This window comes from Carettochelys insculpta, chromosome 8 (assembly GCF_033958435.1).
Source record: "Carettochelys insculpta isolate YL-2023 chromosome 8, ASM3395843v1, whole genome shotgun sequence".
In the NCBI taxonomy this organism is placed as follows: domain Eukaryota; kingdom Metazoa; phylum Chordata; order Testudines; family Carettochelyidae; genus Carettochelys; species Carettochelys insculpta.
The window spans coordinates 63,132,371-63,160,229 of NC_134144.1; the positions used below are offsets into that span (position 1 = coordinate 63,132,371).

At 42.4% G+C, this 27,859-nt stretch overlaps 1 protein-coding gene across 2 annotated transcripts; it reads left to right on the forward strand.

Annotated features, from left to right (window-relative positions):
* Window positions 1–320: 320 nt before the first annotated feature.
* Window positions 321–27,581, forward strand: LOC142016974 (protein mono-ADP-ribosyltransferase PARP14-like). Of its 2 annotated transcripts, XM_075001523.1 has the most exons (17): window positions 321–509; window positions 3,802–3,941; window positions 4,041–4,074; window positions 5,311–5,559; window positions 6,499–6,735; window positions 8,442–10,729; window positions 11,906–12,142; window positions 12,401–12,622; window positions 13,792–13,852; window positions 14,982–15,131; window positions 16,475–16,537; window positions 18,115–18,282; window positions 21,457–21,666; window positions 21,762–22,367; window positions 23,110–23,255; window positions 23,748–23,922; window positions 26,183–27,581. In XM_075001523.1, exons 1-17 carry the CDS (start codon window positions 323–325, stop codon window positions 26,470–26,472), a joined length of 5,463 nt encoding a protein of 1,820 aa, XP_074857624.1. In that variant the 5' UTR covers window positions 321–322; the 3' UTR covers window positions 26,473–27,581. The 2 variants fall into 2 exon arrangements, with proteins under 2 accessions (XP_074857624.1, XP_074857625.1); XM_075001524.1 differs by lacking the exon at window positions 21,457–21,666.
* Window positions 27,582–27,859: the final 278 nt, after the last annotated feature.

The window sequence follows — 27,859 nt, forward strand, 5'->3', positions numbered from 1 at the left end:
CTGACCCTGGAATCTAGGCAGCTCTGGTCCATAACAGGACACCAGGGTGCCTGGGCAGGTGGGGAGGAATGTATGCGGGGCCGGTCTGGTGGGTGGGGAAGGGAGGGTGCAAGGCTAAGCCGGGGTTTGCCTGCAAGGGGGAAGCCGGGCAGGGGGAGCGTTGGCTCCCCTGCAGCCGCAGCTGCGGCACTCCTGGGCGCTGGCTGCTGTCCCGGGCGAGGAAAAAGAAACTGCGGGAAGAAGGCGGAGACTTTCCTGAAGTGAAAGTGAAACGGGCTCTGCAAAGCCGGGACCCGCCCAGGCCCCTCGGAGCCGCCGGGCCATGGCCGCGCCGGAGCCGTTCCCCTTCGCGCTGCGGGTGGAGGCGGCCTGGGGCGGCCCGGGGCTCCCCAGGGGCCTGAGGAACAAACTCCTCCGCTACTTCCAGAGCGCCAAGCGCTCCGGCGGGGGCGAGTGCGAGGTCGGCGAGCGGGACGGGCAGCTCCTGGTGCGCTTCGCCCAGCCGGAAGGTAGGGCCGGGTGTGGCTGGTTTGGGCGGCGAGAGGCCGATCGGTGCACCCGGGGCGGGAAGGGCCCTCCAAGGCGGAAGGGGGCGCCTCGTGTCAGGGCCTCTCCCGCCCGCGCGCCCGCCCGCCAGGGACCGGCTCTCGCCGCTGGCCTGGGAGTGAATGCGGCTGTAGCTGCCCAGGAATTGGGCTCTCGGCCTGCTCCTGACTGAGGAGGAGATGGGCCTAAGAGCGGCCCGGCTGGGTCAGAGGGAGGGGACAGACCAGGTGGCCAGCAAGTGATCACTCCCCTGGCAGGACGTCCCAGCGTCTGTCCCCCAGAGCCCAGGGACACCCTCCCTGCCCATGCAGCCTCAGGGCCACCGATGGACCTCACCGCCGTGGACGTCCGGGCAAGGGCGCCGCCTCCCCTGGGGGCTGTGGGCCACTTAGGCCCCTGCGAGTTCTTCTTCTTTGGCGGGTGAACTGTAAAACTCGGCCCAGGTTGGGAGCCTTTGTTGTGAGGCGTTTCTGCCTCTCTCGCAACAGTCTGGGTAGGGTTCCCCAGGAAGGCCTGGAACAACGGTCCAGCGTCGGGACTGTGTGAGGGTCTAGCTCTGTGCTTGTCAACTTGGGCAGTGGAATTCACCACGGCACAGAAAACTACCCTCCGGCCTGGTCACCTGATGGAATCGGTCACCTCGCGCTTGTAGTTTCTGTCTACAGCCCTGTGCGGAGGGATACAAGCATCTACCTGCGGCTGCAGAGATCCGTGGCTGGAGACTGGGATCTCCCGGCTCTACTCCTCAGAGACCCGGGGAGCAATGGAGAAGAGCGCGGTCTGTCACATCTGTGAGCCGGCGCCTCCCCGTGCTGCAGTTCTTCCTGGGCTGTGCAGTGGTACCGCACCAGTGGTGGAGCTGCACAGCCCTAGACAGGAAACACTGCGCCTGGGGACAGGGCAGGGCAGAGAGACAGTACAGTCATACTACCTCTGTGTGGCCCTCATTTTGACCCTCCTCCCCCCACCCCTCTTGCACACCAGGGCACTGGAGTCCCATGTGTCCTACTCCTCCACCGCCCCCCCCCCCAGTACTTTTGGAGCTCTATGAAAGACTGATTAATGCTCCATTCCTTGATCTCCCAGAGCTTGAACACCACAAATCAGCTTTTCATGCACTCCAAAAGTGCTGGGTGTGAGGAGGAGGAATAGGAAGTGCAGGGCTCTAGTGCCCCAGTGCTTGATAGGCGTGTGAGGGAGGGGGACACTCAGTGGGTCCGTGGGCTGCAGGTGGAATTCCATTGGGCCATGTACTGCAGGTTGCCCATTTGCAGCCCAGCGAGAGGAAGGAGGGCCAATCATGCAGTCCACTCACTGGTTTTGGTTGCCCATTGCTGCTGTAAACAATCAGTTTATAGCTCCTGAATATCAAAATTGGGATCATCTGTACATTCACTTTTCCCATCCCACGTACCTTAGACTACATATGTCTCTGACCTCCTGATACAAGTAATTATTTTTTCTTTTTGTAATTTTTCAGGGCATTTTTAAAATGATTAAGGTCTTTGCTTTCTCCCTACCACAAAACCGCCAAATATGTATCTTTCATCAGGTCTTAAAAACAAAAACAAAAAAACCACAAGACAAAATATCCACTAGATGGTGCCAGTGGTCCAGAAACCTGTGTACCAGAAAGTTAAACATTCTGGTTTCATGGCACAATCAGCATCTGGTATCAAAGGATAGATTAATCCTTGGGTATATTTGTGTTGCCATAATGACATTTATGTTGCCATGCACCATGGAAAGGCTTTGTGACAAGTTCCCCTTCGTAATGCAGGAATTAGATCCACCTGACACCCTCATCCTGAAAACATACTTAACTTTCTGCACACAAGTAGTCTGAGGTGCTGGACCAGTTTGTGCAGTAGGGGTGCTATAAACCCTGTATCTGATGGAAACCAATACAAGCCAGCCCAGTACCCCTCCTTCCGGTACCTGTGTATGTAGCCCTACTAGTGTTAGGGTAGTACCCTGGTACACTCATCAGATGGGGGGGTCCATTGTGTTGGGTTCTCTGCAGATATGTTATAAACTCTTTGCTACACTAAGAGCTTAAAGTTGTAGGCCCCAGTCCTGCAAACGTTTTGGCATTCAGTGAAGTAGCCAATGGGACTACACTCACAGACATTTAATTGAGCACTTACAGAAGTGTTTGCGTACTTGGGGCTTATAATCCATGTGCTTTAGTGCAGGATCATCTGATACAATGTGTATGTTCAGCAAGGGGTGCAATAGGGCCCCCATTTCACTGGTTTTGCTGAGCACTAACAAATACAAATAGGGATGATGGTAATTCGTATTACATAAGTAACAATGAGTTTATGTATTTTTCCTCTTCTCAAGACTCTGCTACAAATGAATAAAGCTAGTATTTTATGTAACTCTTCATGCTGCCACACTTCTGGCTGTCTGCAGCTCAGAAGTTCAAGGAATATGGGTCAAAATTGCAGAACTGGTCGGGTAAATTAACCAGAGAAAAATGTTGTGAGACTGAGAGAGGTCTGAAATGAGCTTGTGTCATACTGAGTCAAAGAAGGGATGAGATGGTCTGACTGAGCAAATTTCAGTACGTGTTGCATTTCTAAAAATGTTCTCATGTGCTTATTGGCTGTTAGTTACATTTTACCTTCTTCAGCGGGGAGAAAGAAGACTGTCACCTAGTGTTAGGATCTAAGTAGGGCCTTACCAAATTCATGGTCATAAACCGTATGTCACAGACATGAAATCTGATCTCTCCCCCTATGAAATCTGGTCTTTTGTGTGCTTTTACCCTATGCTATACAGGTTTTATAGGGAAGACCAGCATTTCTCAAATAGTGGTTGAGCTGAAAGGGAGTTGCAGGACAGTCACAAAAGGATGGGTGTCAGGGTAGTGCCACCCTTACTTCTAAACTGCCTTCAGAGCTGGGCTCCCAGCCAGTGAACACCACTGTCCAGGTGCCCAGCTCAAAAACAGAGCCACTGCCAGCAGCAGCACAGAATCAAGGGTAACAGTGCCACATAGCCGCTTCCTCCCACAATAACGTTGCTACCTTTACATAATCCCTTCTGGTGTCAGGACCCCTACAACACCATAACATTTCAGATTGAAATAGCTGAAATAATGAGATTAAGGTTCTTTTAAAATCCAATGACCATGAAATTGATCAAAATAGACTGTGAATTTGGTAGTGCCCTAGATATAAGCATACCACATAGACCTACAGACAATCTTTCTTTCAAGCTTCCAAGTTTTCTTTGTTTGCCTTTTAGTAAGGCAACGAGTTCTTGACAAAAAGATCCATGAACTCAATTTGCCAGAAAAAGGAGTATTAAAGCTGGTTGTCACGTGGCCTGAAACAGCAGGTGCAACTGAGGAGGCTGTGTGTCAGGAAGAGTTGGATCCTGAACAGGTAAATAAATACAAGCCTAACCCACCACATCCATAGCTTTGCAACAATAGCAGGAGAATCAGGTCATTCATTAATGTTCTGCTATTGTTTTATTTGTAGGCTTTAAAGACAGAAGGCAAAGCTGAGGAGCAAGGTAAAGTATTCTTCATAATACCGTACACAGAGGAACAATGTGGTTTTTCGCAGATTGAAAATGTTGAGTCTAGAGATAAAACTGCTCTTTCACCATTGACATGTACTTCTGTAGGGAGTTAGAATGATTTCTCTCTGGGTTTGGCTTCCTGGTTCAAAAGCTGGTCAGAAAAACAGGTGGCTGAGAAACAGGTATATCAGGGATATGATCAGCAAGTGCTTCTATCACAATTAAAATGCATTCAAACTCTGCAACTTTATTATGACACTTTTCTCCTCCTTGTGCAGAAAAGACAGCTTCAGTCAACTAAAGATGCTCTTGAAGTTAAAGCTACATCTACACTACTGCAGAAAATCAACCCACTCCATCTTCTGCGGTTCGATTTTGCATGTCTACTATGGACATGTAAAATCAACCTCTTAGGGGTTGCAGTTGACCCCAGTACTTCTTACAAGATGCAAGCAATAAGAGTGGTCAATGTGAGAAATTCTCATGTTGACCTTCCCCTGTGTAGACAGAGAAGTTAGCTTAGTGCAGATCCATCGATTTTAGCTATGCAGCCTGTGTAGCTAGAATTGCGTATCTGTGGTTGACTTTCTTAGTCTACTGTAGACATAGGGCTTGTCTACACTACCGCCTTCCTTCGAAGGAAGAATGGTAATTAGGGTGTTAGGCGTTTACTAATGAAGTGATGCCTATGCACAGCAGCACTCATGAGTAAATTCCCAACACCCCAATTACCATCCTTCCTTCGAAGGAAGGTGGTAGTGTAGACAAGCCCATAGTGTTTTCCAATTTTTTTTTAATCAACTAGTCTCATTCAAGGTTCGAGTAGCCATGGTGTGTCCTTAATACCTTGGCTGTTGCCAAAAATTCTGTGCATGACTAAGTAAAACATACTTCCTGTCTGGTCACTGTACCAGGTTATTGGGTACATCCAGAACTACCTTTCACATTTCATTGGTTTCAGTGGGATGCCAATGGAAGAGGCTTAACAGTATACAATAACTTAAGCAAAACTTTTGTCCCCATAATCATTTTACTTTTTCCAGAAGAGAAAGCAAGAGTCCTTTTAAGAGAAAGATACGGGATGAAAGTTTTTTAAAAAATGAACATTAGATTGTAAAATAATGTTGAATTTGCCCTAATTAAATGTATTGTTACCCCATGAAATATATGGAGCATTACAGCTACGTTATCCTTTGACATCCTTTTATTTGTCTTCTGTCAAACTAGATGTGCAGAAAGTTTTGCAAAGAAAGGATAATTCAGTGCAGAGCAGCACATCCCATGTGGAGAATACTCAAGAACACCCTGAAACAACTTCATCTTTAGTTGTGCTTGAAAATATAGCAGAGTCTGTCACAGAATTGATGCTAATTATGCTATTGGAGAATATCAGTGGCTTATCGGGAGATGAGGACTTCAGCATGGAAATGATACCTGAAATAAATGCTGCTGTAGTTACCTTTATTAAAAGTATAGGTAAGACAAAATGTATACTGTCAGTAATTTTTATGGGTAGTTTTAAAAGGCAACAATCTCCTGCTGCATTAAGAATTTGATCGATAAAAATTTGAATTTTAAATTGGGATTTAAATTGCCTACAGTCACTCAAGGAGAAGACCTGGACAATTGCCAGAAAATATATGCTGAAGGTGTAGTTATCGTCAAAAAGGCAACTAGAATGTGAGGGTGTAGAAAGGTTTTGAGGGAAAATAATATTGAAAATATTATCATGCCAACTTCATAAATGGATGTTGCAATCACACTTGGAATTCTGGTCATTCCATCCCAGAAAAAATATAACAGAAGTGGGAGGGGACAGAGTCCAGAGATGGGCTGAAAATATTAACAATACAGAGAGACTTCCAAATGACAAGAAATTAAAAAGATTAGAACAACTTGTCCTGCAGGACAGATTAATAGGAGGAGATGTGTCAGAGAAATATAGTGATGAACAGCACTGTGAAAATAAATTGAGTGCTCCCATTTTACCTTTATGAGAACATAAGAACAAAAGGACAGCCCATGAAATTGAAAGACAACTAATTTAAAACGAGTTACTGGAAATACTTTGTTACACAGTAAATAACTATCAGAGAGGAAGCCGTGCTAGTCTATACACTATCAAAACAAAAAGCAGTCAAGTAGCACTTTAAAGACTATTTTGCTAGTCTTTAAAGTGCTACTTGACTGCTTTTTGTTTTGATAGTAAATAAGTATGTTATTACACAGTTGGCAGAGAGACTCCACCACAGAAATACAATATTTACACTACAAAACTTGCCCAGTGCTGAAAAATTTTTCATTCCAAGTATAAAGACAATCAAACCATATTCAGTACCCGTCTACATATCATAGCTGAGCCCTAGAATGATACAGTACAAAATATTTCATGAATGCCTTTTTTTTTTATTTCAGATACCATGGAATTTTTGGACAGATGTGCCCAAAACTGCAGAATTAAAAACTTAAACATTACTGTCAGGCTCCTTGAATTGACACAGAGCATCAAGGCTGAAAACATCCCATCGAACATTTCCAAAGATTATATAATGATCTACTTTGAAAGTGCAAAGAATGGAGGTGGCCCAGTATTAGATGTTAAACAGTTACCCGAGGAGAAGTCAGCCATCATTACTTTTTGTGATTACAAAGGTAATACAGTCTCATGTTCAGTACATGTTCTCATTAGAAAATGAACATGATTTTCTTAGAAAATGGTTAGCCATCTTGGTGCCTGAGAGTGGATGGCTGCAGAATGAATAAGAGATCCAGGTTTAGGGTCATAAATGTAAGAGGCTTAGTTCCTATCCCAGCAAGATGCTGAGTACTTTCTAGGAACCACTGTACCATCTGTACTCAACATTGGTCTCTATGGTTGTGTCTACACTACCTCCCTACTTCGAAGGGAGGAAGGTCAGTAGGGTGTTGGGAGTTTACTAATGAAGTGCTGCGGTGCATATGCAGCACTTCATTAGGCAAATTCCCCCCACGGCAACTTCGAAGTGCCAGTTCGCGTCTAGCCGCAGCTAACCTTCTGAGGAGCAAAGAGACTTCGAAGTACCCTGGGCACTTCGAAGTACAAGTGGCTAGATGTGAGCCGGGACTTGGAAGTTTAACACTTTGAAGTTGCCACGGGAGGGAATTTGCTTAATGAAGTTCTGCATATGCACCACAGCACTTCATTAATAAACCTGCAACACCCTACTTACCATCCTCCCTTTGAAGTAGGGAGGTAGTGTAGACAAGCCCTATGTGACTTGCAGGTTCTCTGTATCTCAGACTTTGACCCAATGAAAGTTTTTATCTGTACAAGAATTAAGTAGAATCTAAGTATGACTTCATGATTTGGTTGACTAGAAATGCCCATGCATATTTGTTGCATGTTCAGGGTTCCAGAAGCCTTCCATCCTATGTACACCAGACATTTATATGACCTTTATGTCTATGTTATGTATGGATTAATGGATTTCCTAATACAAACATATCCATGATCTTTCACCATAATTTAATTACATGTGAGGAGAGAGAAAGCAAGTTATTTAAACTACTCTGAGTTGTGATCTGTTTGGATTTCATAAGATAAGCAGGGTGAAATTTCTTCAGCATTTGGAATAGGGATGTTAAATCCTATTTAACTGGTCAACCGGTTAAATGCTTGGTTAACTGATTAAACAGGTGTGGGAGGGGGCTGCTGGGGAGGAGCAGTCCTGGCTGGGAGTAGTCCCAGTGGACAGGGTTGCTGTGGCCCAGCTGGAGCATGCCCTCCCACAGCAGCCCTGCAGGACTGGAACAATCCCCTGCCCAAGGCAGGCAAGGTGCTTCTCCAACCCATGCTGTTTAACCATAACCATAACCATTACTGGTTAACCAGTTATACTTAAAACACTCCTAATCTGGAAGGGAGACATCTGAGTAGATGATTCAATAGGTTGCAATATTTTCCTTTAAGTCAGCATGAAACCAATGCTTAGGAAGTTTCAGTATGTTAGACTTTGATGTGATACCACATATTGCAAGAAAATGCCTCTCTAATTTATATAACTTTCTGGATGACCTGTGTGTTTTGATAAAGTTTAGAATAAGAAGTGTTTGCCCCTCCTTTTGATGTGGCACCTTGTCGTGCCCATTGCTCAATAAGGCCTTGTCATAAAATATAAATGTGACATTAAATGCATGCACAGGTATATTGAATGAAACAAATTGAAAACAAAACACTTTTTCTCTCACGCTCTGAAAACAGTGTTTTGGAAGTCACTAGATACAGAAATAGACACGAGACAAATTATCATTTTGTTTAATAGTGTTTGAGGCCAATTTATTTATTTTGATTGAAATTCTTTGTATATTTTAATTTTTAGATCTAAACACTGTCTTGGAAAAGCAGCATTCCCTTGATCAAACACCAATTTCTGTACACCCATTCTATAGTTCATTGGGCACAGCTCTTTATGGAAAGAAGAGACCACTAATAAAGATGCCGGAACCAGTCACAGTTTCAGTGGATCCTTACATCTTGCAATTTTTACAGAGCCATGACAGAGTAATTCAAGAAATAAACCAGGAAATGGAAAATTGCCACTGTGAGCTAAAATGGCCCCAAACCAATTGTGCAAACCCAGAAATTACATTGTGTCCTTCAGCAGCTTTGTCTAAGCAGAGAAGGTCAATGACTAAGTTGGTTGGGACTTGGAAAGAGGATGCTTTCACTAAGTTCTCATGTGTCATATCAAAATACAAGATGGTTAAGTGTAAAGTAAATGCAATGGTTTGGGAAGCCATAGAAAACAGATTGATGAAGTATGGTGTTTTGACTATACCTGTCATTTCTAAAGAGATAGTTATCATAGCAGGTGACATGCTGGTTGTGGAGAATATGGAGAAAGAACTGAAAGAACACATGGAAAATGCTATGAGAGAGACAGAAAGGGAAAAGCAAAGTATAAAAATAACTATGTCAGTTTCCCCAGGAAAGTATGCAGTTTTACACAATGCTGGGCTAGAGGAGAATATTTTCAAGGAGTACCCATGCTTGAAGATCTCTTATGATGCTGCAGAGAAGACAATTAACCTATGTGGAGTAGCTGCAGAAGTATATAAAGTCAAAAGTGACATACTGGAAAAGGCACACAACATGGAACAGAAATCCGTGGCTATTCCTCCTCAGATTTTCCAGTTCTTACAGCGCGTAGATAACGAAACTCTGTCGCAAAACTTATTTTTGACAAATCAAGTCAATGCCTTCTATCAGCTTGAGAACGATACTGTGCTGCTCATAGGAGACTCTCCAAAAGCTCTCTTAGAAGCAGAAGAACGAATGAAGACAGAGTTAGATTATAAATTCATTCCTCTGGAAGACCAAGAAATCGTCAAAAAGAGAGAGTGGGGGGAAATCACTCAAGTATTGTACAACACACATAATGCATCCCAAGAAACTCTAATAATAGATGACCTGCTCCCTGAGGAAGGAGATCAGAAGATAGCCATTGGTGGTTATTCTAAAGCAGTAGAAGAAGCTTATCGGAAGCTTTCCAATTTTGTAGATAGAAACACACAGATGCAAAAGTTAACCCAAGTTAAATCTGTGGCAGTTGTGCACTTCATAGAGAAGGAAAAATTCCACATCTGTCATGAATTGAGAAAGAAAGGTGTGACAATTAATTTTGGCACAAAGGTGTCACATAACAGTATTTCCCTGAGCGGACCAAAAGTAGAAGTGTTGAAGGGTGTCAGCCTGATTGAACAAATCCTATCTTCGCTATATTCTACAAATGTGCTCATTGATAAACCAGGAGCCAAAGCATTTTTCAAAGACAAAGAAAGCTTGTATGTTAGTGAGGCAAAGCAGCGCTTCAACTGTCTGATTAGGCTGCAAGAAGATGACGAAGAACAAAGAGAAGATGGGGCAGCTGGGAATACAAAAGGTCAGCTCCGCTGTAGAATTAACTTACAAGGTGGAGTTGTAGTAGCAGTTTATAAAGGGGACTTGTGCAGTCATCCAGCTGATGTTGTGGTGAATGCATCAAATGAGGATTTAAAGCATATTGGTGGCCTTGCTGGGGCACTTTTAGAAGCTGCAGGGCCAGAACTACAAACAGAATGTGACCATATTGTGCGGAAACGTGGTCGTTTGCAGCCTGGCCGTGCTGTTATTACAGATGCTGGGAACCTCCCATGTAAACAGGTGATTCATGCCGTTGGGCCCAGGTGGAGGGACCATGAACCAGAAAAGAGTGTGCGCCTATTAAAAAGAGCAGTAAGAGAAAGCCTGACCCTGGCAGAAACATACAATCATCATTCCATAGCCATCCCTGCTATAAGCTCTGGAATCTTTGGTTTCCCATTAAAACTGTGTGCAGAATCAATTGCAAAATCCATCAAGGAAACCTTGGAAGATTCTCCAGGGGACAGCTGCCTGAAGGAGATTCATCTTGTGGACTTTACAGAAACAACAGTTCAGGCTCTCTCTGATGTCCTGAAAGACGTGTTTACTGAGAAGCCACTCCAACACAATGTATTGCCTCAGTCCAAACCAGTCCACAAGGCCAAAGAAAGGGGAGGTGCTCAGAACAGACAGGGAGTGCAGATGGTAAAAACAAATGAAGGTCTGAGTGTCATACTGGAGAAAAGAGACATACAAGATGCTACAGTAGGTGTTATACTTGATCAGATATTACCCAGCTTCATGTAAAGATTTTTCTCAAAGTTAAATGGCAAATGAGAAAATACAAGTTTAAACTGATTTTTAAAATGAGTATTCTATAATGAAACACACGATGTGTTAATTAAATCAATATGTGGGAGAGGGACCCAAGCCACTATGTTTACATCTAGATCTGAATTTCAGGCAATTAGAAATTCCAGGGTATTTGGCTCCATGTTTTTAGTGCAGCTATAAAGACCATGTGCAAACTTCCCCCAGTGTGAGGAGTTCCCAAGCCCAGTTTTAACCCAACTACCACAGTTTTGATAGATTAAAGATGTTTGAATCAAAACTGACAGTGATTTTCAGTTTACTTCTAGAGCCAACATACAAAATAATTAGAATTTTTGACACACTGTTGAAGTTAGAAGGGCTCACACTGTTATTCATAGTGCTCTAAGTAGACAGCCCCGATTTCTCTTTTTAATTAAAAATTCACTTTCCAACTCACCACAGCCAGTTGTGGTGCTCCTTTGCAAACTGTGGCTTGTGCAGTGATTGGCTGCTTTTTTTGTAAAGCTTTGTATGGGCAAGTTCGAGTGCAGCAACAGCATGAATCCCTTAAAAATACCTTTGTATTGAATGTTAAAGAGAAACCACAAAACAAAAAAATGTGGGATTTGCACTTTATTGTGTCCTTATGATATAAAATGACTGCCACAATTTCTACCACCCCAGTCTTGTATCTGGTATATTGCTTTTCTCAGCAGTAACATCCTGTCCCATCTCAGTTACGGGAAGGGACATTCCATCAGAGACATAACTCATGAGTGTAAAGTTACTCAAGGGCAGAAATGTTTTGGCGTAAATTTGCTTCAGTTTTGCTTTGGTGCAGCTGTTGCTTCTGTTGGTGCTGGTGGGAAACTGCCTTGGGAAGAAGTTGTACAACAGCCATTCTTCCCAGAGCAATTCAGAAAATGCTGCAGGGAATGTCAAGCAGCATATGAAGGTTTCTTGTGCTTCCATGGCATTTCCACACCTCATTACTAGTGTGCAGAGCTCCTGCTGAGAATCTCATAGCTGTGTCAGCACATTACCTCTTCCAGGCACAGCCTGTTCATGCTGGTAAACATTTCCATTTACGATCCTGTTTGATACATGTCTGTTTTCTTTTCCTCTCAGACGGATGTGATTGTAAGCAGTGTTGGCAGGGATCTGCAGCTTGGGGTAGGACCACTTTCTCAAAGTTTGCTGCAGAAGGCAGGGCCGAAACTCCAGCTGGAGTTCAATGAAGAAAGTCAAATACAAGTACCTAATCAAGGGTGTGTGTTCCAAACAAGTGGGTGTAATCTGGCCTGCAGCTTTCTGTTCCATGCTGTCCTTCCTGTATGGGATCAAGGAAGAGGTGCTGCCATGACGGTAACAGTCTTTATTAGTTTTCTTCCGAGTATTAATTTTGTTTTAATGTGAAAAGTGGATCTAATGTGGATCCTGTACTGAAGTGACACAGTACTGAGCAGAATGTGTCAGCTCTATTTATTTCAGTTTGAATGACCTCGCGGTGTATGATGCATGTTTTATAATGAGGGTTGGGGTATTTTAGGACTGACAGGCACTATTTGGAGTTCAGGAATAAACACTGCTGACAAAAATAAATGTTGCTGTCTTTCTATACAGACACTACGAGATGTAGTCAAAGAATGTCTGCAGAAAACTGAAGCACTGTCTCTACATTCAATCACATTCCCAGCAATCGGAACGGGTGGTTTTGGGTTTCCAAAACCCACTGTTGCTAGACTGATGTTTGATGAAGTGTTCAAATTCAGTAGTAACCACAACTTGAAGTCTCTTCAGGAAGTTCATTTTCTGTTGCACCCAAAAGATACAGATAATATTCAGGTAATTTCTTTCATGTTAATGGCTTTCCTATTGCATAGTGCTTTGGTGATTATCATTATGATTAGGTATGATTAGATATATTTTTAAAGCCCTAATTATTTTCATTACAAATAATTTTAGTGACTAACACTGATGTGTCAATGGGACTGATACTGTGACCCTTCATGAGATAGGTGCGGTTGATCTCGATAGTTTGGATTCTGAAATTGAGTCTCTGGCAAACTCCTGTTTAGTTCTGTGGGAGTTTGCCCTAGTGAAGACTTAATGAAGAGAGAGCAAGGACCTCCAGATTTGGCCCACTGAGGATTGAAGGATTGGGCTCTGATAAATCAGTGGCTTCCCCTTAAAGATCAGAAAATTAGGTACTCGGTTCAGAAACAAGGCTGAATATATATTTTCCATATTTTCTTCTGCGTGCAGGCACTGAAGTAGATGGCATGGTTAGATGGTCCCAAACAGTAACTAACCAACTCAAAACAAATTAACTTCTTAGCCATACAGAATTTCAGTAGGCTCTTTTATTTATATATATATATATATATATATGTAAAAATAAAAAATTGAGATACACACCTCATAGAGTTGGAAGGGACCTCAGGCGGTCATCAAGTTCAGTCCCCTGTGCTCTTGGTAGGACCAAGCACCATCCTTCCCCACCTCACCATTTTGTCCCCAATCCTTAACTGGCTCCCCTCAAGGACTGAGCTCATAACCCTGGGTTTAGCAGGCCCATGCTCAAACCACTGAGCTATCCCTCCCCAAAGCTCAGGGTTTTAAGGTTCAGTCTGCATTAGGCTCATGAAATGTTTCTCACCTTTGCTGTTACTAGCTCAGCTCCACTACTGGTAGAAAAGTTGCATTACTGTAGACAAGACTCCCAGGGTTGTAGGCATTATAAATGCTATATTTTCAAACCCTGATCAGAGGAGTTCTAGATGACTCATTAGTAAAATAGCTGTAATTATCAGCACCTTGCTTCCATAAAAGTTCCTATCACTGCTACTACTGACTCTGAAACTCTTCTGTAAGGTGAATGTTGCGTGCATAGTATATCTCAAATACAGATACATAGCTGTTACATTTACTTATGAGACTAATTAGGTTTGAACCAGTTTCTTTTGGGCAAATCTCTGAAACCTTGTCTGCAATACCTTTAATTCTCTTTCTAGGCGTTTACAGATGAACTAGATTCTAGGACTGGGAATCTCAAGGCTACATCATCAAGTCAAAGTAAGTTTGTTTATTTGGATTGGGTTGGAGTAGATTTTTAAGCAGTTTTATAAATACTCATTTGACAGCAGAATAGTCTAATGAAGTGATATTCCTAAACCCAGGAGGTGAGAAACTCAGGGGAGAAAATATTTTATTGTAACATTATTGCTTTTCAGGGATGCTGCCAGCCTTATTACATGGAGGAGAATCCAATAGTACTATAATGATAGATTACAGTGATTCCTGGGATCCTAAAGGTGCAATTACCATGCCAACTGAACCTTAGATAACATCCTACAAGAGCAGTCACTAGAATGGGTGGCTGTTTTTTTACGCTTTTTGAGGCCATCTGTGAAGATTTCCCCCTTCTAACTGTAGCCTGAATGGTTCACACAAAGGTGCCCAGGAGATGGAATTCCTTTCCATTAAGTAATCAGCAGGAGGGAAGTTCTGCAAGCACAATATCTGACTGAACAACATGCAGTGCCTGAGATTTATTCAGGAGAATATAGAATTGTCCCTTAATTCACTGATGTTTATAGCAAAATTCCATCAATGTGAAAGAGAGTGGCCATGGGTTCACAGTATTTAAAGTGAAAGATATCAGAGAGGTAGCCATGTTAGTCTGTAGCTTCGAGAACAACAAGAAGTCTTGTGGCACCTTATAGACTAACAGATATTTTGCAGCATATGCTTTCGTGGGCAAAGACCTGCTTCATCAGATGCGGGAGTGGGGGGGGGTGGTTTCAGAGGGGTATTTAAAGAGTGGGGTACCAGTAAGAGGGAGAGCCAGAGCTGACAAGTCTATTCAACAAGATGGAAATGGCCCAGTATCAACAGTACCTATCAAAAGAGGAAAAAACAAGTCAGATCACACAGGGATGTGAGCCTTTGTCAAAGTCTAATGGGGAGATATTAGCACCCAGAGAAGGGTGAAAGAGTTTTCTCTCTCCTGGGTTCTATAAACGGAATAATGGAAAGCCGTAGCGAAAAATCTGGAGACTGTTGAAGCCAAGGAGGATACCTCATGTCTGGTGATCACAATCTGAGAGCTCTGTCCTGAATTTACAAAGCATTTGTAAGCTCAGGGGAATAGCACTTTTAGTAGGACAGATCACTCTTAACTGTATTTTTCTTTTTCTTGCAGTTTCCATTGGGCATGTTTCAACTCCTCAGTTGGGAGTTCATGAAATGCAGCTTGGTTCCATTACACTCCAGGTAGCAACTGGAGACATTACGAAAGAAGAAATGGATGTGATTGTAAACATATCAAACTCATCATTTAATGCCAAATCAGGTACTTTATTGAATATGCAAATGCACTGCCACTTACAGGAAATGGAGGAAGCATTTTCTCTATGTAAATCTAATATATTTTTTCCCACACTGGAAAAACAGGGTGGCAAATGGCTGCACTTTATGTTTATTACATTAAAGGCCAACGGTCTTGTCCTTTCACTTCTGGGCTGTGATTCTCCAGCTTTAGTGCTAGTCCCAGTGGTAATTTTCCATTATGAAATGTATCACTTACGCCAACAGAACCCAGCTGTGCACCATTTGAGAGCCTCTTTGTACAGTAGAATTGCAGAAAGCTAATAAATAATGTCTGAGTTTTGACCTGATGTTGCGTTGGGATGTTTGAAGATAGCAGCACAATGCCAACACGTATCAATACAGTGATATGACACAAAATATCAGGCTATCCCAACAATTATTTCGTGACTTCTTTTGATACAGTGGCCCACATTGTAACTAGTGAGTGCACAATGTAAAGTAGGGTAGAGTGGAAAAGGTGACATCAAGCCACCTTTGTGCTTCCCAAGCTTTGGTGATATACTGGGCTGGTACCTGGGCATAAGTCAAAGCTGCCTTAAGGGGCCACCCCCTTATTCTCCTCCTCTCCTATCCTGCTGTGTAATGTTGATTCCTCCCTTCCCCATCTCCCCCAGATATTCTAAATATATTTTAGGTGCCCATTCTGCTTCCTGTGTATGGCCCATAAGCTAACGTGTGCAATATGAGGTCATAAAGGACTGCCCACAAGTAAATTAATATTCACCAAGCCCTGCCAATCTTCAGCCCAACCCTCTTCTCAGGAGTCCAAGAAAATAGATGGATCTTGCCACTCGCCTACAATGTTAACACATTTCAGCTCTGGCATTCCATGGAGGAGAGTCAGTTCCAAAGTCAAGGGTCCCACAGAGAAAGTGTTGTGCCAGCAGTTAGTATTCACTGTGTCAAGGGGACCTGAATGTGACCCTCTGCTGATCCCAGCAGTCGTAGCATGACACAGAGAAAGAGGCAATCTGTCAGGTAACATGGCATGGTGCCTGATGTACTGTTAACCAAGAGAGCTATGAAATAAAAAGTTATTCTTTTCAGGCAATGTGAGATGTTATGTAGATTACTGAGCACAATAGGAATTGGTGAGGCTCAGGACTTAATTGGATCTAGCCACATGGAAATTTGGCTGTTCAGGGGATACAGAATCTAGCCAATAGTGTATGAAAATACAGCATGCAGCAAGACAAAGTTTGTGAGAGTTTATTATGAGTTTCCATACAGGTGTGGTCTGATTATTGGCTAATAACAACAGTTAAACTGCCTTAGCAAACTGACATACTTTCTTATTTATTTAAGGTGTCTCCAAGGCAGTGATGGAAGCTGCCGGACCTCAGGTTGAAGCAGAATGTGCTATGCTTGGTATGATGCAACATATATTCTTTTTGATTTCATTATTCTTATACCTGCTTTTTCTGCTGTTTGAATGGCTATTCATGTTTATTTGCCTCCTAGGCTGTGTCTACACTATAAAAAGAACTTCCAAGCTGAGAGTCTACACACACCCTACTTTGAAGTTAAACTTTGAAGTAGGGCACTACTGCATTCCCTGGAATGGAGTAAGGACTTCGAAGTTGGGCTCCCTACTTCAAAGTTAACTTTGAAGTAAGGAAAAATGTGTGTAGGCTCTCTGGTGGCTTCTTTGAAGTCGTGCCTAACTTCGAAGTTAACTGCTAAGTTAGTTCCTAGTGTAGACACACCCCTAGTTGGATAACATAATAGGAAGGGACATTACATTACATTAAATTGTGCTATCATTACTAATTTTTGAAAAACCTGCTGTTGTGGGAGCCATGTGGAAAACTTACTATTTTTGCAAAAGGAAGATAATTTGGAAGAGAGATGATATTTGATTCTCATGAGTACATGGGAAGCAGTGCAAACTTGGGGCTTGTCTACACTTAATGGGAGATCAATGCTCTCTCAAAGGTCAATTTAGCAGGTCCAATAGGAATGGGCAAAACTGACTACTTGTTACTCTCTTGTTGACTCTGGCGCTGCACAGGGTTGCAAGGAGTAAGGGAACTCTTTCGTCAACTTCCTGCTGTGGAGACGCTGAAGAAATTTGTCTTAAGATACACCGACTCTAGTTATGCTATTCATGTACCTGGAGTTGCGTGTCTTAAGTTGACTTTCTCCCTACATGTAGACCTGCTCTTAGACTACTGCTCATGAAGATAATTAAGCACATGCTTAACTTTCAGAACTTGAAAAGTCCCATTGGCTTCAGAGTTGCTTAAAGCTCATGTGACTGAAACTCCCATGCTTAAAGCTAGGCACATGCTTGACATACCTTCTTGAACTGAGCAATAACAATTTTGGGACTGATTCCACCTCTATAAAAGACGAAAGCTTTGTCACAGACTTCAGTAGATGCAGGATCATCTCTTAAGCTGTGTCTACATGTACCCCCTCCTTTCGAAGGGGGTATGTTAATGAAACAATTCAGAAGATGCTAATGAGGCACTGATATGAATATGCAGCACCTTATTAGCATAATGTTGGCCACGTGCAATTCGAAAGTCTCCCTGACTTCAAAAGCCCCTTCTTCCTAAAACCAAGTTGGTTGTGTTAACTCATAATTAAAACAGGAAATTCTGCACGCATACCAATTTCCCTGCCAATTTAAGATATCCTCTTAGAAATTTTAAAAGTAGAAAGTTAGCTGCAAAAACATTCATTAGATAAAGCTGGTGGAATGTCAAGATCTTTATGGGTAAAACATTCAAAATAGATTTGCTTTCTGTTTTTGTGTTTGCAAATATCAAGCACATTTATATCCAGGTGCTTTGGTCTCATATGGTGCAGATCAGCGTGACTCCATTAAAGACATTGGAACTACTCCATGATATACCACCTGCAGCTCTAATTCGTTGTTGTTATAAAGCATTACTCTCTATATTTTGTGTCTCTCATATTATATTTTTTCTGTCTTCCAGCCCTGCAGCCTCACAGTGGCTTTATAACCACCCAAAGTGGAAAACTGAGGTGTGGTAAAATTATTCACCTTGTTCATCATAAAGATATTAAAGCTCAGGTCTCTAAAGTGCTCCAGGAGTGTGAACTGCAGAAGTACCCATCTGTTGCCTTCCCAGCAATTGGAACAGGTTTGTTTTTTCTTAGATTTTAAAAGGAAAGCAAAGTCAAGGTCACAGTAGTCAGCTTATACACAAAGTCCTACCAACAGTGTGGCTTAAAAATTTCATGTTTAAATTACAGATTTGTATAGCAAGTATCCATACGTTTAGTTAGCCTGTAAAGGCCTGATACTTGTTTTATGGGTTTCAGCAAAGTTATTTTATGGCCTGAAAGTACACATGTGAAGTATGGCTGAGGGGCTGCATTTAGTGGAGAAATGTTGAAAAAGCATGCACTAGTGTACTGTGACCTGGCTAGGGGAGGTGTCAGATAATGAGATGAGAGCTGAGTGAGTAGCTGACTTTAAAATAGTTGAAGTAGGGTGTGTGTAGACGATCCGCATCCCACTACTTCAAAATAGCAGGGTCCTTCATGGCAGCCATCAGCTGAGGGGTTGAGAGACGCTCTGTCCAGCCCCTGCGGGGCTATATGGTCACCACATGCAGCAGCCCTTAGCCCAGGGCTTCTGGCTGCTGCTGCAGCTGGGGGTCCATGCTGCATGCACAGGGTCTGCAACTGGTTGTCGGCTCTGTGGACTTCGTGCTGTGCGGGCCGAGTGTGTCTGCGAGGGGCCCTTTAAGGGAGCAGCTTGGGGCTTTGCTGGCCCCTTATTTCGACAGGGAGCACTTGTGTGCATGGACGCTCTGCATTTCCTTCCGGGGCGGCTCCTTTCGATGTTCTCTGTTGCTACTTCAACGTTGAACGTCGATGGCACCAGCCCTGGAGGATGTGTAGCTGATACGCGTTGAAGTAGCCTATCTTGATGTCCTTACTTCGAAACAGGCTACTTTGACATAGTGTGCTAGTGTAAACGTAGCCCAAATGTTTTGGGATTGGCTTGGACATTTTGTAGGAACCAATCTCTGTACAGCATTCACAGTCTATACACAACTTACTGTTTACCTCATCTTAGATTTTAGGCTTATTTTATCTGTTGTTCTCTCTTCCACTGTAAATGGCTCTCTGCATGTTCTGCATTATTTTAACTAGTACAGACATTCTGTTTCCAGCCTGCTGATTTAATCTTATCTTCCCTCACCCATTTTTAGCACAGGCTATTTTTGTCTCAAGAAAGAATTATTTGAGTAGTTTCATTCCATTCCCAATTTCTGCACATGTAGACTGACAATTTGCAGCAGCCTGTCTTCAAGGGAGCCCAGCATGGGCAATGTAGATTCATCAGGAGGTATAAGGAAAAGCTTCTAAGGCAGTTCCCAGCTCTATGCCTGGCTCCGGCTCAAAGGGTTAGACAGTAACACACATAACCCTTGTGTATTTGAAATAAAATGACAAGGAAATCGTAGACTAGAAGCTGGAAATCTGAGGGTAGACTGAACTGCATTCTGGAGTTTAGAATTGACATGATCTTGACTAGGCTATAGATGGACCTGCTTGTAAAATAGTGTTTCACTGTTAACAAACTCTTAGTATTATTCTTGTAATGTGTTACAGCCATTTGCCAATGAAATCTAATAACTCTTATCTCAGTTATCTCATTAACAGCATCCCACTTTAACAGGGTTCTCAGTACGCAGTGTAGTTAGGATTCTGCTATCCCGCAGGCCTAATTCTGCCACGTATTGAGCATGCTCAGACAGTAGTCCCTCTAATTTTTCCCACACATGCAGAATGAATTTTGTTGTGTGCACCAATATGGAGGTGATATGTAACACATCACATCGATATTGGTGCACATAAAAAAATCATGTGATAGGGCTAGGGCTGTGAGGTGGGGCTAGGGAGGAGGGGTTGGGTGCAGGCTGCCCCAGGGTATAGCAGGGAGCGAGGATTCCCCTCAGCTCTCTTTCCATGCAGCAGCAACTAGGTTTGTGGGGAGAGGGGCCTCTCCCCTCTGAGGCAGCCCCTGGGCTGATTCCATAGGACAGGCACCCCTCCTCTGTCTGCAGCGCGTCCAGGCCAGGGCTGGGTTTGGGCCAGAGGAGGGGTGCCTCCCTCCTAGACACCACAGGTCCCATCTGGGGCTGGGTTCAGGGGAGGGGAGGGACACACTTCCACTGGCCATTGCTTGTCTGAACCAAGCAGGTTCCCTGAGTCCATGCAGGCCTCCTAATAGGCTTCTTACAGGGAGCATAGCACACAACTCCAAAGGCTTATCTGCACTACAAACTGTATCATTTTTGGACATAATCTTGAGAATTTGGGTTAATCATGATTACCAGAAATGGTCTCCACAGCATAGACCAGGACAAAATGTGTGTAATTGCATGTCAGCTGATCATGGATAACCCCTATAAGGCCCAGGATTTAAGCCTGAGTAGCTGGCATGACGCTCAAGAAGACCCCCTGACAAGACCTAACACGGCTGGCACCAGACAGTCTTTGTTTTGGCTTTTGTGTCTGGGTGTCATTTTGACAATTTGATATCCTGTTTTTTAATGAGGGGGAGGAAGAGGTGGAGTGGGGGAGGGGAAGAAGCAGAGCGAGGTCAGGGCCTCAGGGGTCCAGTTACTAACCATGAGAACGGTGGCAATCCTAGTTCACACCCCATTTTCCCTCAAAAGATCAACACATCACAAACGGACAGACAATCTGCATGTTTCATTCAGTAATATGTACCCTTTAGAGGAGAAACACAGAATGACATCCTCACAGTTTGCAGTCTGGCAGTTAATGATGGCAACCGGAAAAACATGGGAGCCATATTTTACTTTAAGAGTTCTTTTTACAGTATATTATTTCTTCAGTCTGGGTTTCACATCTGATTATGTTGGCTTCCTTAGAAGAATAAGACTGCATTACCATTAAAAGGATATTTCAATAAATCATTCTCATATTTATCTGTTGTAAGTATGAAGAATGAAGTACTCTGTTTAGCCACAGAACAAGTATAGCACAGATATAGCAATATAATTAATTTTGTCTTGGAGTAATTAACAATAATTATTATATTATTTTATTGTGTTAAATGCCAGCTGTACACTTGGCCCTGTACAGAGACAGTATTTACGCTGGCGGCCTGCAGTTTAGAAGACAGACATTTTCTGGTATTTTTGTTCAGAGTGTTCACAAGGTCTTGAGGTAGTACAAATGAAGGGCAGGAGGGGTTCTTTGATATAGAGACTATCCCAGTTCATATACTTTTCATCAGCAAATATGTATTTTTTTATATATATTTGTTACAGGTCAGGCAGGGCAGAATCCAGCTCATGTAGCTGAGGATATGATTGATGCTATAGTTGACTTTGAAAATACGAAAGCAGTCCTGCATGTGAAAAAAATTAAAATAGTCATCTTCCAGCCACAGATGCAAAATGCATTTTATGCAAGTATGCAAAAAAGAGAAGGCAGTACAATCTCAATGACATCAGAATCTTGGTTGTCTAAGATAACATGTGAGTAGTGAGTGCTTTTTAAATGGGGGTACTTGAAAGACTAACATTTTCTAAAATAGAAGTTCAGTAATAGCAGACCTTATGCTTCATTACAGCATTTATAATGCGCAAAAAACGACCTACTGGAAAGAAATATGGATTCGTTCTGGATGCGAAAATTGAGTTATCGGTGTTTCAGATTTGTGGTGAAAATCAAAAAAATGTGGAAGCCACTGAATCCTGGATAAAAAATCTAATTTTGAAAGAACAGTATGAAAACACTATTACAGATGAATTAATTGAGAGTTTTGATGATGCAGAAGTTAAGGAACTAAATGAACTCCAGAAAAGCCTACATATTACTATTAATGTGGAAACCAAGGAAACTCCTTTTGTCAGAGTTTCTGGTATAACTAGAGATGTCTATAAAGCTTCCCTAAAAATTCAAAACATGATCAAAAGAATTAAAGATAAACAAGAAGAACAATTGAAGGCAAAACTTGTTAGCAATTTAGTACAGTGGAAGTATTCCATAAACAATAAGGCTGTCACAGACTTTGACCCTCTGACAAATATGCGCTTGGAGGATGCTAACATAGCTAAAAAACATCATATTAAAATCAAACTCAACAGGAAGGACTACAAGGTAGATATGAAAACTCTACAGGCAACAGATGAACAAGGAACAGTTGTAAACATTCATCGTGTCCCAAAGGATGAAGGTATGTAAAGCTTTATGGAGCTGGTCTTCAGTTTTCTTATGAGTATTATTATTGTGTGAAGGGGGTCTGACAAAGTACACACACTTTCATTCATGTTTTCAAAAATTCTAAAATAATGCTACCTTCTTTTCTTGGAAACTGTGAGTCTGAACATAGTTTTAAACATATGGAGCTTGGTTCTTCTCTCACTTACCCCAGTGTAAAACTAGTATAATGCCATTGATGTCAATAAAGTAATGCTGGATTTATACCAATATAAAAGGACAAAGAGAATTCAGAATTCAAGAGGATGTCTCCCAATAGGGACTGACCAAATTTCTTAAGATGTACTAAAAAGGCTCTCTCAATCGTCCAACAGTAGTGCTTCTAGATGAGGATATACTCCTAGAAGTAGGTATTACCACCAGCAGTGACTCCAATCAGCAATTTTAGTTTGAAGTGTACCTGCACTTGTGTCAGAAAGCCAGCGCATAATTTTTTACTGAGTTTCTTTGAATCATAGAGTCATAGGACTGGACGGGACCTCGGGAAATCATCTAGCCCAGTCCCCCTGCACTCATGGCAAGCCGAAGTAATATCTAGACCAATCCTGACTGTATTCATCAGAAAGAATAGGCTTACCAAAGAATTTGTGGAAGACTCCATTGTGAAAAGATTGGGGCTCTTTTCAGTTTTTGATAAGGCAGAAAGCTGTAAAAGATATATCAGATCTAGTTGTATTAACAAAATGTTTACTTTGCAGGTAGATCGACAATAATGCTCCCTAAAGAGTGGTGTGCTATGAACCAAGAACGTGTTAAAATGGTTAGCATAAGTGCAGCCCAGCAAGAATATCAAGATGTTCAGGGGATGTTTCTACAAACTTGCTCCACGTTCAAAATAGAAAAGGTGAAGTAACATGAAGAGATGGAAGATTTTGGTTTAAAAAATAAAGAGAAACTTTAATCCTTTAATAAGCATTTACTTGTAATGACCTCCATACAATTCTGTATGTCCCCAACACTACACACTTAGGTCATAGATAAGATCCAAAACCTTATTGCAAATTTAAGGAAATTTTCCATTCTAGTAGCATATCATAGAGGCTGCCAACTTTTAGATCAGTGATCCCCAAACCGTGGGACCTCCTTGTGGGGCATAGTGGAACATTTGGAGAGGCATGGTAGAGCCTGAGCCACTCAGCCCTGTTCTGACCCCAGCTCTGCTCTGCTCAGACCCCAGCCTTGGTGTCCAGCTCCCAGACACACTCCCAGCTGCATAACGCTTGTATTTCCAGTGTCCCAACCCCAAATAGACATTACAGAGGCCGAGTAATTTGCTTTGCTATCATCATAGATATTGGGCATTATCAATAATGTGCTTTATTTTCTAACTTCACAGATTGAAAGGATACAAAATCCTTACCTGTGGCAGACTTACCAAATCAAAAAACAGTCTCTGGACAAAAAGAATGGCAACATAAATAATGAAAAGCTCCTATTCCATGGAACGCCTAGTTCCTCACTGAGCACAATTAATTACAATGGGTTTAATCGTGGTTTTGCTGGAAGGAATGGTAAATTATTATTCAAAGCATGTTAATTTCCTAAATGGGAATGGATAAGTGTGATAATGGTTTCATATGCACGGTGCACGATGAGGTATGACTTCAGAGAGACAGACAATTTGTAACTATAGGGAATAATCCTGCATGGAGGAAAAGCAGCTTTGAATGATCTACTAGGCCAGTGGTGGTCAACATGCAGCCCTCTGGGGCTGCATCTGCGGCTTGCAGACCCCACTAGCTGCCCTCTTCCCCATGCATCTTTTCTGCTCCAGGGCACTAGAGCCCTGCACTTCCTGCTCCTCCTCCTCCCTCCCTGTACTTCAGAAAACACATCACCTGATTTGCCTTCCGTCCATGCTCCTCCCTCTCTCTCCCAGAGCAGGAACACCATGCATCAGCTGTTCATGGCTGTTCCAGCTTTTGGAGGGAGGGGGAGCAGTGGGGACAGAGTGCAAATCAGGTGATTTGTGATGCTCTGAAAATGCTGGGAGGGCCTGGGAGGAGCAGGTAAGTGCAGGACTCCACTGGGGTTCCACCTGCGAGGCTCCTTCCCCTCAGACAGCCCCTGAGAGTCACCTGGGCGAGGGAGGCCTGCAGGTGGAACCACAGTGGACCGCAAGCTGCTGCATCCTAATGAGGTGAAGGAGGACCACTCAGGCAGCCCACTGTGTATTTGTGGTTGCTCATTGCTAACTAGGCTCTTCCTTGAGCATGAGAATTGTTCATGTCACCATCTGTCCAGGTCCTGAAGTGCACTATTGTATTCAATAGTTATTAAAATATCTAGCTAATGAGTTGCGATATACTTGTGCTGGTCCAGTGTCTTAGTTAGGTGGGTGTTTTGTCTTATGAGATCATTCCTCAAGACAAAGAGTTTTCTTATAGTTTGGAAGATTTTTAAATCTAGCCAGACAACATGATTTCATGACTGGTTAATTTCCAGGCTTTTATTTTCAATTTATTTGTACTGTTTCTTATCTAAAAATTGTAAATGGTGATTAGGACTAAGGAGTTCATCAATGTCAAGTGGTTAATCCAGCTGCAAACTAGTACATAGGGATCATTGGACTTTGCAAATGTAAAATAAATTTAAAATTTTGGTGGCCTTTGTGAAAGTTGATATATTGTGAAATGTATTATCTCGTTCACAAAAACTGTTAATAAGAATGGCCACTGCCTGGCTTCCTTGTCAACATTCTCAGTGGAGATACCACACGGAGTGGATTGACACAGAGACAACTAATTATCTTTCACACCTAGAAACTGATGCCTTCTTATAAGATACAGGACAAATTGGTTTAGCAGTGCAGGGAAGCTTCCACTCATGCTGCTTGTGTTGCACCTGTTCTTGGAGATAATTACAGGACACCACTCAATCTGGCACTTCTCCAAAGAGTTAATTTCACTTAAATTTAATATATATATGTGTGTGTGTGTGTGTGTGTGTATATATATATATATATATATATATATATATATATATATATATTCTTTCTCTAACTAGTGGCATGGACAGCTCTGTTAAATATAAGTCAGAATTGTTCTGTGCTGGCTTAAAGACTTTTTTCTCCAGAGCCTCTAACATGGACATGCAGTTGTTTTGTTTTGTATCACCCAATGACACTGTATAGGTGGGAGAGGCTCTCTGAGACCCTAATTCTGCAAAGGCTTGTGCCAGTACTTAGATTTAAGCATTGACCTCAGTTGAACTATTCAGCTAATACATTCTTTGCAGGATCAGGGACAATATCAGATAAGACACAATGAGCAGTTGTGATGAACAGCAAAGACAGGGTGAGGGAAGAGGATGCTTTCAGCAACAAAATTCAATATTTTTGACAATTTGCATCAGAAACTTTCTCCCACTTTCAGAAAAGAGAACTAAGTTCCACGTGAAGAACCATGAGTCCCCTGCCTTCTAAATATAATTAAAATTATATAACCATATCATTTAAAAAATCTAAATATTTGTCATATGTTAGATAGAAAACTATGCAATGACTAGAGGGAGAACCACCTTCCCCATAAGACCTGGCAGTGGAAGCCTGCCTTATTAGCTGAGTGAGAAGTGTCATCTCAATAAGTTCATAATTGATATTTTGATACAAGTGAGGCTGGAACAATGCTGTCAAACTTTTCATTTTAATCTCAAATTATCCTTGTTCACAGGTAGTAGTGGAAGAGAAGGTTGCACATTTTAGATGTCCTATAAGAATGAAAGTCTTGTTTTTCTCTTAAAGTTTTCAAAAATTTGTCTTCCTAATCACAGCTGCAGTCATTGGAAATGGAACCTATTTTGCTGTTAATGCCAGTTATTCAGCTCAAGATACATACTCCAGACCTGATGGGAATGGCAGGAAATACATGTACCTTGCCCGAGTTCTCACTGGAGTCTACTGCGTTGGAAAAGGAGGACTCATCACCCCGCCACCAAAAAATATTGCAGATCCAACTGACCTATTTGACAGTGTGACTGACAACATGATTCATCCATCAATGTTTGTCATATTTAATGATATTCAAGCTTATCCAGAATACCTTATTACTTTTAGAAGATAAGATTATTTCTTTAATAATAGTGGAAGAGATTTTTTTAAGTGCCTTCGTTTTGTGAATACTACAAGGATAATTTCATAACCAGAGATTTTAGCAGGAAGTTGGCTATGATTTTTGTTGCCCTTAGCCTAAAATAAACTGTGCTGGGGTGCTGGACAGTGGGCTTCTGTGAGCCAATGAACCAAACTGTAAATCATGCAGGTGATGGAAACCACTTTGTCAGCGGGTGCCACAGTACCTTCCTCCACTGTGCCCCCTCCCGTAGTTCTAGTACTTATGACTGAGTGTAGCAGGCTGGTGCACCAAAAAGGATGCTGTTCCCAGACACACATCAAAGGCACTGAATAGCTGACAGAGAAAGAGTTTCTCTCAAATCCTCACAAGTGGGGGACCCTTGATCTTAGCTTTCTCCAAGTGTACCTCTTAATCACCCTCAGCAAACTGCTGCTCGTGGTTGGCTTAGGGTTCAAGGAGGATCCAGGAACATAGTCTCTAAGCATATTATTTGTGTTCAGTAGCTCAACATTGCCCTATCCTTTCCACATCCGACACACCAGTACTCATTTCTATGTGGGTATATTTCTGCTCGTTTCTCTCTTATCCAGATGCCTTTCTTTCTAAGTGCCTTGCTGAGTGCTTGTGCTTTTGCATTTATTTCAGCATCCAGCAGAATCAAAACACAAAATATAAAATCAAACCTACTGGAATATTCAAGATAATCATCATATAGCGAGGGCTGGCATTCTTCTCGACCAAAATAGCGAGAGAGCCATTTATCCAAATTTGGTTACAAAATCAATACTTGAACAGGCGCAATTCATGCAACCCTGTAAATCTAGACAGTCTTGGGGCATAATCCATTTTTCTATAGAATTATAACCTTCTACAAATAGTAACCTATGGCTATGTTTTAAATTACTGAATTCTAGAGAGTGCTTGAAAAACCATCTGTTGATAAACTACTTTGCTAAGCTTTACAAAGCCATTATACTGCCATATTTGTACTTCTGAAAATTAGCTATGTTCATGAGCACAGTGATACTAACTTCTGATGCTGCCACTCATACTACAAGGTCATCTTTATGATTTCTTCAATAAAGCTCAATAGTTAATGGTGTGTTATAGAGTCTTCCAGGACGTGCTGGGCGGCCTCCTCCATGGCGCCAAGCAGGGTGGCCACTGCCTTGGAAGCGGCCGTGTGGGCTTCTGGCTGCTGCTGTTGCTGGGGGTCCATGCTGTGTGCACGGGGTCTGCAAGCAGTTGTCGGCTCTGCAGACCTGTGCTATGCAGGCCGTGTGTGCCTGGGAGGAGCCCTTTAAGGGAGCAGCTTGCTGTTGCCCCGGAAGGGCTAGTCCGCCCTGTGACTCAGTCCGCATGCTTTTCTAGCCCC

Excerpts from the sequence above, each read along its gene's own strand:
- LOC142016974 (XM_075001523.1), top strand. The coding sequence starts at position 323 with ATGGCCGCGCCGGAGCCGTTCCCCTTCGCGCTGCGGGTGGAGGCGGCC. Across the intron at positions 4,075-5,310 it reads AGGCAAAGCTGAGGAGCAAG|ATGTGCAGAAAGTTTTGCAA; the intron begins GTAAAGTATTCT and ends CTGTCAAACTAG. Across the intron at positions 6,736-8,441 it reads TACTTTTTGTGATTACAAAG|ATCTAAACACTGTCTTGGAA; the intron begins GTAATACAGTCT and ends TTTAATTTTTAG.